This window comes from Aythya fuligula, chromosome 15, assembly GCF_009819795.1.
Source record: "Aythya fuligula isolate bAytFul2 chromosome 15, bAytFul2.pri, whole genome shotgun sequence".
In the NCBI taxonomy this organism is placed as follows: Eukaryota; Metazoa; Chordata; class Aves; order Anseriformes; family Anatidae; genus Aythya; species Aythya fuligula.
In genome coordinates, this window is record NC_045573.1 from 3,274,752 (window position 1) to 3,287,017 (window position 12,266).

At 38.6% G+C, this 12,266-nt stretch overlaps 1 protein-coding gene across 2 annotated transcripts in view; it reads right to left on the reverse strand.

The window, feature by feature from the left end:
- USP22 (ubiquitin specific peptidase 22) overlaps positions 1 to 12,266 on the reverse strand; it is a 98,189-nt gene that overhangs the window by 7,437 nt on the left and 78,486 nt on the right. For both annotated transcript variants that reach the window (XM_032197340.1, XM_032197339.1), the window contains 4 exons: positions 10,932 to 11,079; positions 4,159 to 4,264; positions 2,323 to 2,481; positions 1,436 to 1,562 (listed from right to left, as the gene is read on the reverse strand). In XM_032197340.1, coding sequence (XP_032053231.1) covers positions 1,436 to 1,562; positions 2,323 to 2,481; positions 4,159 to 4,264; positions 10,932 to 11,079 — 540 coding nt within the window. The remainder of the gene's footprint in view (positions 1 to 1,435; positions 1,563 to 2,322; positions 2,482 to 4,158; positions 4,265 to 10,931; positions 11,080 to 12,266) is intronic.

Consider the following 12,266-nt stretch of genomic DNA (forward strand, 5'->3'; position numbering starts at 1 on the left):
AGCAGAACCAGCCCTTTCTCACGAATGCAGACCTTCCTATGGCACTCCATGCTTTCATGCCAAGACTTCATTTCATTAGCAAGCTTCTGTACAAGCCAGATTTTGAAAATAAACTTTGAAATTGCTGCCATGCTGGAAATGGAGCTGCTATGTTATTCAACAGTTCCAAACTACAATCGTATATTGAATACAATACACGGCTTGCTCATTGAGACTGTGACACTGTGGTTGGACATTATTAGATTTTCCAGTATGAATGTACTGAACTAGCTTAGAGGACTACTGCAAAATAAACCAGAAAAACAACATGTTTGCTACAGCAAAACTCCAGACTTTGCCATGACAAGTACAAGACAAAGGTCTACTTCCAAAACTGCTAAAGTTACTCAGGTGTTTTGCCAACGTTCAAAGCCTAGAAACCATGTAGGAATTAAATAACCAAAAGTAGCTTCTGGTGCAAAAGGTAGGAGTGTGAGTTCTTTCAATACACTGATTTCCCCACTGGAAAAGGAGAAGCAATGCAAGCTTTCACTGGTGCACAGCACAGAGGTTGCTGATTTGTAGGTTTCCAGTCACTGTGGCCACAGGTGAAGTGCTGCTATTCTTTAGGTAGTTTATGTGACACTAATACCACCAGAGTTTCTTGAAGCACTGATCATAGTTAGAGCTGAGGACAGTGACCGTCAGTTGCTGCCTAGCAATGAGAGGACTGTCATTCTGACCCAGGAGACACTCGAAATATTAGAGGGCTGCATCTGTTCAAGCAGATCAAAGATGCAGTTAAGTTATAATGGTGGCTGCCTCCATAAAGGCCTGTGGCATCACTTTTCAAGGACCCTTTGCCTCTTGACACAGAATGACAGTCATCTTCTGTGATAGATGCCTGCTCTGCACCACAGTCACACTCTTTATATTTAAGACACAAGTCATACAGGACTAAACTATCTGAGGGCACCAACTCTGATGATCATTGCACCTGGCACAATTTGGATTGGAAATGCTGAAAACTATCTTGAGCTAATTAGTTGGGAATATAAAAGAATCCTTTGCAACTGCTAACTTTTTTATATCTTCCCTTCAACACAGAGCTTTTCTGTGGTATCCTTCCAGTAGAAATGAAGGGTAAAAATGTTACTGTGCAGTATGAGTAAATGTTATCGAAGATTGGTCTTTACAATCGTTCAGGTATTGTACTAACCTTCCATTTTGTTTCTAGATTCTTGTTAGGTTCCCAGAGACATACTGCAAAGCTACATTATATGTAATGTAATAATATCTTAATAGAAAATCTAGCTAGGCATGCAAGCTGTTCCTTATGTTAATTTATATCATAAAAGAACAGCCAGTGAAAGCCAGAAGATATGTCCAGGAATTTAGCTCATCCTCTCAAAGAGGAATGTATGTTCCCTGCTCTGTCTGCCCCCTGTGAACTTACTTTGAGATGAAAACAGGCCACAATGGGTAATTTCTTCATAGTGAGTTGTTTGGTAGATTCCTGGTAGCTATGGCAACCACTACATTTGATTTTGGCACTGCTTCCTAGATGTTCTGGCCTTGTAAACCTGAATTAAAAAATAAAAAACAAAAGGATGCACAACATGATCAGACTATTTTCCACACATGCTGAAACTGCTTCTTTCACTTTTCCTTGTGACTCACTGACACCACAAGAGAAGTTGCTCATGGCTTTTATGTCATAATTCAGAAAAAAATATCATAGTGTAAAGTGCTCTGGTTCAGACATCCAAACTGAACATTTATCATTGCTCTACTTGGGCACATTGCACTGAAGTGCATAAGTAACTGAGAAAGAAGCTAAATGTTTCCTCACCTCCTGGAACTGGACATCTTATTTTCAGACAAAGACAGTAGATTTTCAAACCCCAAAACACTGATATGGAAATTATGAAGCTGTACAACAGATTTCTGTGCCCAGTTGCACACTAGTCTGCAGGACACTCTTCTTGCTTGTAGCCTTCTAGGGCTAGGGTCAAAAGCTCAGATGACATGGAGAGAGACTCTTGAGGTTTCGATGATATACAATCACACTGCCTGGCAGCAGGCAGTGTAAAATTTATTTTCTTTTTGCATCACATGGCAACTGGGTTTGACTGCTTATTGTTAAGCCTACTGTTGCTCTGAAACTTCTACATCTTTCTCATTTTGTCTTATGCAAAAATCTAAAGTATGTATGAAATGTTGTTTGTGGATAATGCCATGACAAAGCACCACTTACTCCCATTTCTCAATGCCACCTGTGGAAAACAGAATGAAGCCAAATTCTTTTTACCCCACCAAAATTGTATTTGTCTCAATTCATACCTTCGCAAGCAGTCTGTGAGAGTGGTGGTGCCTGATACATGGCTTTCCCCATTTACGACACTGCCATCACTCCCCGGACTCAGTGGCCAGAACGGGGTGGAAGAGCCTGGCAAATCCAAACTGATGTCCCAAAATGGGTCTATCGTTGTGGAAACGCCACTATGAAAAAGAAAGCAGTTTAATACATATTTAAAGGAAGTAAAATGAACAGATCTCTCATTTCAGAGTGCACACCAGATACTGTACTTTAAAGAACTATGGGATTTACATCGCCCCTAGAGGGCACTCAAAGATGACAAAAGAAATACAATTTGCTCCAGAGTGTCTTCCCACAACTGATTGTTTTTCTGCATATTTAAAAGCCATATGTTTTAGGTAATGTATTTGTTACAGTGAATGCAGAAATATGGTTGTTGAATACACTCTCCCACCTAGTGGAGTCCCGTGACTCCAAGTGAACCAGTTGGGCGTTGCTTGGAGATAGAGGTTCTGGTCATACTACCAGCTAATGTCTACAATGAGAGCAACGTGCAGTCCAGCTAGTTCAGTAGGCTGGTCCTCTGCTCAGACATGGAAGATAGTGCTTAAAAGTACTTAAAAAGAGAGCCAAATATTTCTGCTACACAATACTGCAATGAATTAAGCATTGCAGTACTTATGAGAATCCCTTGCAACATTTGGAATTTGAGAGGCCAAAGAATAACTGCATCGAGAAGTACATGTTCTTGATCAGATTTCTGTGCAAGACAGCTGAATATAAGTCATCAGCTAGACTATGGAGAAAGCTTCTCAAAATTTTATCTTGTACTGACTCAAATCCTTTTTCTTCTACCATTTACATATTAATGGCAACCTTAGTTTTGGGTTCTACTTTAGGAACATTTTCTGATTGTGGTCATTATGCTTTTTTGTTGTTGAGCTCCCTCTTCCTCTAAAACTTGTGTCTTTGTCTCCAAGATTTCACTAAGCATACAATATTCTGCCTTTTTTCCATTTCCATTTGTGCAGATCTTGTGAATTTTCAAAACGAACTTGTTTTGTTAAAATTGCTTCGATGTTAATACAGTATCATTACACAACAAACTTTTTATTATGATATGATTCTGTGGCTCTACCAGGCAAAGAACATAATTTCGTATTTTTTCCTACAATGAATCTTCCGCAAATCTCTCCAGAAAATTGAGAATAAAACCAAATTCAAATAAAGAGAGCACAATGGTCCATCTACAGGACACCGTGGCTAATTATAAAGAATGCAAGACCAAAAAACCCCCCACAAGAGCTCTAACTTCTGAACTGTGGCAACACCAAACATCTTGAAAGAGAAGTCAGCTTGCTCCAGTACACAGTAGAACAACAAATACAATTTTTCTTACTCTTGTAAGACATACACTTGCTGGTACCTGAGATTACATAACATCAGTCTATTTCAAACCTCTCCTGATGATACACAAGGGTCGTAACTGAAGGAAAATACGATTACGTATCAGAACTTTCCTCAAATGCAGTGGCAATTGCATACTTCCAAAACCAATGAGATCTGGGAAGTCTTTTTCTCACAAACTTGGAAAATAACAACCTTCTTCACAGTAGTAAGAAGTTTACATTCATAAGCCTGTGATGCTTTCCAGATAGCTTTTTTTTTTTTTTCCTTTGGCCCATGTCTTAATATATGATGGTTAACTGGTAATTGATTGTATTTAGCTCATCTTGTCCTTAAAACAGTTGTTGTCTTGCAGGAATTTATTTTATTCAAGAAAGAAAAGATTCACAGCACTGTTGCAGTACAGAGTTCAGCTTCAAATCAGAGCACAGAATTAGAAACAAAGCACTTACTGGCAGACTTGACAGGTAACATCAGACTGCAGTCCGCCTGTGAAGATTTGGTCTATGATGCAGTTACAGTGGTTGGGGTTGTTGGCCTTCTTCCCATTATCATCACCTGGAGGAATGCAAACACAGACTGAGAAGTCAAAAATCTTCCTGGGGAATGGTGGTTTGTCTTGGACTGCCTCTCCGGTAACTCATTATAATGCACTCTCATAAGCATACTACACGTTCACATAGACAATTCAGACAATCCTGAAAATGCTGTGCAAAGAAAAACAAGGAGCTTCTAGCAAAATACAGAAGAGAATCAGAAGGTGACCAAATGCAATTAACTCTATCTATAGAGGTGAAGCTTTAGGCTGTAACGGCAGTCAACAACCCCCCTTTCCAAGCCATAGCCCTGCCTCCCTCTGCAGAGATTTACATTGTACTTTGTGGTATGAAGATCAGCCCCTAAGATGAAGGAGCTGCCAAGGTGGTTAATGAAAATAACTATTTAAACTTCACTAAGAGGGCCGCCGTGCAACATTTGTATCTACACAAATGGCCAGCACTTCACCACAGAAGCACTAATTTCTGCTTAGGCAGAGCATTCAATAGCACATTATTTTCCTAAATGAACACAGAGGAAAAACGTCAGCAAATACTACTTTTTAATTTTAACACGGCAAACTTCTGAGACTACAGCAAGGGGAGGAGCTTTGTTAAGACCCATAAAGCTCCAGCCTGCTGCGTGCAGCCTGTTCTTCCAGCATTTACTGCCAGTTCAAGTTTTCACCAGTGAAAAAATGGAAGATGTCCTTATCAGGAGTGGGAAGGTGAGTGCTGTGTCTTCCCCCAGCTTCTTCACAGAGACACGGCAACCCTCTGACTTCCCACGGGGCACGAAGAACACGTACCTATCTCATTATACACTGTCACTGCAGGTCTCAGGAGTGCAGCGATTCATTTTTAGGATTTGAGTGCCAAGATTAGGCCAAGTCAGCTTTCTGAGACTAACCAGAGCATTACATAAATAACCAAAACCTTCTGGGCACAGTTCTCAGTGTTGAAGCACACTCCTTCCACTCCCCATAGGTAAAATAGGAGTGATACACTTTTTCTTTGATTTCTGCCACTTATGCTTTACTTCCTTAGGTAGGATAGACGCAATTAGTTTTGCTTTGTAAACAGAGATGCACACACAAGGTATTTACAGCAGCGGCTAATTATTTTGTAAAGCACATTTTCAGGTTTCTTCCAATATCCTGTAAAATAGAAACTGCTAAGACAATTAAATTTTGACAGCTTTCCTGGTATATTTAACTTAGTAGTAAATATTTCACTTTCAGAAATTAAATACTACGGTGCTGACTCCTCAAATCACAGTTATTACTCTAAAATAATTATTTTCTAGTCAAGTGTGTCAAAAAACACCAAAACAAACTCAAAAACACAGGACCAAAACAAAAAAAACAACAACAATTTTCTCATAAGGTGCTCTTGCTGGAGTCTTCTTGCAGCAATATCAAGAAGGGATGAGATTTTTTCCAAAGCTTCAGAAGTTTGTAGAAGATGCTTTATAAAATGACAAAGGTTTCACCTGATACTGGACGTGGAAAAAAAGATAAAGGTGATACCTACTAAGCTGCAGTTGGCCACTTGAGTCTATTAGATCCTAAATACCTCAGAAAAGCTCTCAATTGCCTGCTTTAGAAACGTTTGAATTGCCAAGGAAAACATATTGTTTCCTTAAAATGTCTCTTGAACAAAATGCTCTAAAATAAGATTTCAAATACACGTGCTTTCAGTTGGGGGTTTTCAGACTCAAACACTTCTTGATCTGAACTACAGCTAAATCTTACTGAACTCGAGATCCTTAGATGGTCTATGACGATATGTTAAGCTAATAAATAGAACGTATGTATAGAGACTGTAGAAGACATTCTTCACCTTTACAAAAAGATCACATACAAGCTTTAAAAAAGTAATTTAAAAAAGTAATTCCTTTTTTTTTTTAAAAAAAATCTTTCTTTGTAAAGCTCCCCTTTTTAAAAGAACAACACACAACTACATTCCTGTAGCCTCACCATTTGAGATCGATTCCCTCCCTCAACTTTGTTTTCAGGGGGCAGAAGCAGAGATAAAGCATCCTGAGACATTCACTGAACCACAGGTAACATCCCTGTTAGACACCTTTACCGGACAGCCATGTCTGACTAGAGGAGAGCACCAAAGCTCCCTTTTCAATTACACAAGTCAATCAGGATCAGTGACGAGAGGGTCTCAAAAGAATATCCTGCAAGCTTGTTCACAGCAAAACAGAAGGGCATTACCCACTCAACATTAGTTCCCATGACATTTGGTTGGAGAGGAGGGGAAAAAAAAGTAAGATTACCACCTACTCACACTTGTCAGTATGTAACAGATGCTGAGAGGAGGTATATTATGCAGCTGAGAACTGGAAGCTGCTAGGTTGTTGTGCTCGAGTTAAGGTTCTCTTCAACATTTCTATCTTACCAAGTAGGTTTCACTTTCATAGTTACATTTTTAAAGCTGTTCACAATTCCTACTAGGAAAACCAGCAGCTTATCATAAGAAATTTGTGAGCACAAGACTAAAACTAAACTTGAAAATACATCGATATACACATTAACGTAATTATAAATGACAAAAAAGAGTATAAGAGCTTGGACTCAAATTAAATGAAACTTACAGAGAAATTGCTACTGTACCTGTGCAATAATGAAGCACATTAACTTTTGCTCAAATGTATACACATTTGATATACTTCTAAAGGTAAATCACAAGTATCAACAGTAAAAACAGATTATTTCAAAACCAAACTCCAACTTAAAGCTAATAATAAGTAGGTTTTGTCACCAACTTCCATCGTGTATTTTGCAATTGGATAATACTGGCTGAGTTTGGCATCACAATACAGCATTACTTCAATTTTTCTAACTTGCTTTTCAAATCTTTGTGTATAAATGCACATCATAGCTACTGCCCTTTGCTGCTTAAGTGGTATTGCTCTTGCAATAAAAGAAAAAAAAAATAAACAGCCAGATTTCACTGGGCTGAATATTAACTTTTGAAGCACAGTCTTGCTCCCTGTAAGAAAGCAACAATTGTGGTCTGAGTTTCTCCCAGTTTGAGGATGCCCAAGACACAGTAAAACACAACATACTTGGATGACTGGAACCTCACTGTCACAGGAGTCTGCAAAATCAGAACTCTGAATTTCTTCCACAGCACTGGTAATTAGAACTGGCTCGTCATATTGAGCATTACTCTGGCAAAGAGGCCAATACCTGACTGTAGAGTAAGCTCTGAATCTCATTTCAAAGCTTTTGCGGGGAGGAGGACCACAAATGCCAGCAAACAACAACAATGTAGAACTTTAAGCACTATCAAACCAGCAAAAGACTGGAACAGCAAGCAATGCAGGTACAGTTGTAAAAGTCATTTTCAGTAGTAACGCTTAAAAATAATTCAGTATTCAAAAAAAATAATCTTGTTTTTATTTGGAGTATGCTTTTAAGAACAGATCTTGTGCAGTTTGGTGAATGGTAGCACAAGGAGGAATTAATAGCTTAGCTCCCCCCCCATACTACTTTTCAGTTAATCCATCCTTCTCCAGCTGTTGGAATGAAAAATAGCAATCCATATGCACAACAGACTCAATTCCTTTTTATTCAGACACATTTTGTATCACTCCAGCAGCACAGAGAAGACCTGGTAAATGCTCAGAATATGCCCTGCCTTGATGCCACAGCTGAACACAACAGTGCTATCACAAGAAGAGCTATCACCCCTGGGACACGATTTACGGTGGTACCCCGAGCTTCCAAAATTTCTCAGAGGCCATTAAAATTTAGTACACATCCAACCAGTGTTTAACAAAAAAGAATAAAAGTTTTAAAGGGTGTGTATACCTCTGCATATAACTTAAAGATAATTAGGGGCTTGCTGAAATCAGATCCGACATTCAGCAGGAGATTTAAAATGATCTTATGCAGAACCATTTCCAAAGGAAAAAAAAAAAAAAGGATCCAGAAATAAGAAGTTCCTGTTTTGTTCACACACACTGCCTTAAAGCCATCTGAACAACCCTTCCCTAAAAAAGATCACCATACTCACTTTCCCCTTGAAAAAGAAAGGGTGGCAAAGCAAAAGTCAGACAAACACTCAAGCAAATCCGAAGATAAATAGAGCTTTTCTTCTGAATGTTTGGGCCAGTCCATACATGAGTCTTGGGGAAGCTTATTTCGTAAGATGCAGTATTACAAAAACTGATCTTTTAATGGACAACAAAATCTTCTGTTTTTCCTAATTCAGGCAACAACAGATATCAATAACGAGAATTCACAGCATTCTGACTTGCATTAGAACATTTCCTTTAAAGAGTAAATGGAATGGAAAAGGGATAAATGACTAAAGTTAGCCAAACAAGTATCACTGGGTATTTATATAGGTCTTAGCATAAGGCATACTTGCATTTATTTGCATCCCTAAATACTTGATAATCTTGAATCCAGAAGCTGGGGCTTTTGGACAAACTTTTCCCCATGATTATTTTTTTCTTGAATGCGTTTCAATGGCAGAACTTGATTACTGTGGCTTTCTTTTTTAATTCAGTAAAACAAGTATTTAATGCTGGCTGGGGAGGCATTATTTGCTTATTGTAGCTTTAGGGCATTCTTATTAGTAGTAATAATATTTTTCATATGGATACTTTGCATGTGCGTATCTGTCTGTATACATAAGTATATAAGTGGGAAAACGTTCTCATTATAGAGCTAAATAACTAGTTCATTCCAGAAGTGGCTTATCTTGACCGTACTTGAAATTCTGGTTTATATGAACTGCTTTGGTTCCCACACAACTGCTCAACCACTTCTTTTCAACTACCTTGATGTGGCACAGATAATTTACCGTAGTTGATTAAAAGCCTCTCCATTTCTTCAGAAACTGTAGTTTAAAAACCTGGGTGCACAGATATCAAGGATTTAGCAGTAGCACCTTCCCACTGGTAGCGTTGTAACAGTTTAGTCATAGTCATGCAAAGAGCTCAAATTTAGGGAGACTCATTGAACAACTGAACTTCAGTCACTGCGTTGAATGCAAGTAGTGCCCACAAGCCAAAAAAGCTCAGCGCTAAAGATGCAAAAACCTAATTCAATCCAGCTGAAACCGCTATTCAGTTTGATAGTGAACAAAAAGTCAGTGTTTACAACTAGTTTGTGATACCCAAACAACTGTAAAAATAATCCCCATGTATGCATATACCCTTCCCAACAACGTATGCTCGATATTATCTTCTTTCACATTTTCAGTTTGGCCAGAGAATCCAAATAGAACCAAGAGTAAAGAAACAGTTGGGAAAGCTCAATTTTGTTGGTAATTGCAGAAGATGCATAAGATAGTCTTCACTTAGAGCCAGAACACAAGAAAAAAAAGTCTTTTCAGATTATCAGTTTCAAAACAGTGCAAGGACCTTTATTGTTGCAAGGCGTTTTTTTCTTCAATTCTGAGGAGAAAATACTCCTTCACTAAGTGATCATGAAGCATACAAGAAATGTGAGCATCATTTTATATCAGAGAAGATGAAAAAGCTTCAAGATTTGTTAGGTCAATGGTTCAGAAGTTTTACAGGAACCACAAAGTATTTCTGTTCGCAGCAGAGTTTTTTCAGTGTTAACACAAAGTAAGAAGGAGGTCAGTATTTTGATAGCAATTCAGCACTTCAACACTAGTTTCATTAAGGTTATTGAATTTCTGGTAGTGATTATCAACTGACAGATATTAATAACAACTAAAGAACTGTCCTACGTACTCTTTTCCTTGGAAATAGTCCTTTTGGAGAAGACTCTTTTGGAGGACACCTATTATGAATCTGAACAAGCACATCTGCTACCATGTAAGATTATCTCAAAGATAAAAGCAAGACTTCAAAATGTTTTAAGGAACAGCAGCAGCCTTTCCTTTGAAAGCCCTCTGATAAGACAGAAAGCTAACCTCTAAGTGCTTATTCTAAAAGCACTAGAGGAAATCTGAGTGCTTTAAAGCTTATTTTTAGTGACGAAGGATTTTTTTTTTCCCCTAGTATCAACCCTACTCTATTTCCCTTACTTTCCCAGCGATTTTTACTATGCTTGTAAGTGAATCAAGCTGGATCAACCATTGGCAATTTGGAGAATTTTCAGTTTAGATTTAATTCAGTTAACAAACATTAAAATATGTAATTTCATATGGTATTACCAAATCCACTTATTTAAGCCTTAGATACTTCCTTCTTAGAAGGATGTCATTAACTGTTTTTTACTGTATTGTGCAATTATGCATTTTATATACAGAATAATAAAATATATCAAAAACAAATACTCTTTTTCTTATTCACATTTCTGTAAGCAATTGGGCAGCATAAAAACAGCGGAATACTATTTAAGCAAAACCACAGCCTCCTCTATATGTTATTTTCATCAGCGATGACACACTAAAGAGTTCCAACTACCTCAAGTATAAATAGAATTTAAATGGCAATTTAAAAGAAAAGACAGTGACTCACAACCAATAACAGAACAGGATGGTGATTCAAACCAATGTAAAGGCTTCTCTGTTTTTAACTCTAGGTAATTTTTGACAGTAGGAATAGTTTATTTAAGTCTTTTCCTTCAAGTCTACCAAATGTTTTTAAAGGAATTTGCTAAGACTGCTGTACTGGAAGACACACACTTTGCTCTACCTCCTTTTGATCCAATATTCCTTGTTGATTGAAGACTCAGCACAAGCCTTACCTTTGCAGTGTCTGTGTAGCACATCTAATGCAGCAATGAGGAACTCGTGTGCATCTTGTTGCTCGTACCCTGCTAAATGCCGTGCATGAGTCCATACCAGGTGCAATAACCTATATGGAATGTGAGGAGATCGGTGCCCAGAGTAAAACTGCTCAAAGCAAAGAAAAGGACATGACTGTTAACAAGTTACACAGCCTCAATGCATTTAATTATTAAAAAATTAATGAGTGCAATTAGTCAAATAAATTTAAACCATTTAACTCTGATGGCCTTAATAATGAGACACATAGACAGCCTTTTGTCACAGACTACCGAAGGAGTGATCCCAGAACTGAGCGCCTCACTTTTCTCCCTGGAATTTCCTTTATTTTACAGTGGATTGGCATTAAAAAAGGGGGACAAACAACTCAAAACTTCCTTTCTGATACCACTGCCTTTTATTAAAATAGTCTGAAAAAAAAAAAACAAAAACCTGTATTTGCAAGAGATCAGCAATTCTCTTCACAAATTACAGCCTTCAAAACTGGGGACAGACAGTGAGGATGAGAATATCAGATGTCAACCGCCATCCAGCCCCTGAACCAAGACCCAGTCCTATCTTACAGAAAAAATACAAGCAGGATAGCAGCCTCATGTAGGTGTTGGCCTTTCATTGTATACTGTGGCCCTGCAAGGCTTTGGGAACAAATTTACTCAACATCTACCCCACTCCCCGAAGTCAGCTGCCTGTTACCACTCCTGCAGGGTCTCGCTGCCCGAAGTTCTGCTCCTGGACCAGCTCCTGCATCTGCTTCATAATCTGCCTTAGTCAAAATCTGTCTCATCAGCCACAGTAGCAGCTGAAATTGCCCCAGCTGATTTTGCCAGAAGCATATTAGGGAGTGCACAGACAAATTATTCAGTCTGCAAAACTGTGATGATGTGAAACACCACTGGCGAATGGTAGCACGCAGCTGGGGAGACACAGTCTTCTATCAGCATGACAGAGCCTACAGAAATTTGTGGACTTTTTTGGTTTGGGGTTTTAAATAAAAACCAAACAGCCAGGTCCCACTTAAACAAAAAAAAAAAAGGTAATGGTCTCTGCTTCCCTGGACTGAGGTTCAGCTCCTTCCACTCCCTTCTCCATTTCCATCCAAGTGCTACCACTGCAACTCCTTAATTCTCATCTTCTCAAGTCTCCCATCACCTGTTCCTTACTTCTGCCACTAAGTCTGGCATCCTTAGTCTGAGGCTAAAGCTAAGAAGCCCTTCTGGAGCAAGCTGACTTCTGTGTTTGTTCAAGAACTCCTGCACCATGATACTGGTTCCAAAAGGAAGGCAGAGATGCTCGTG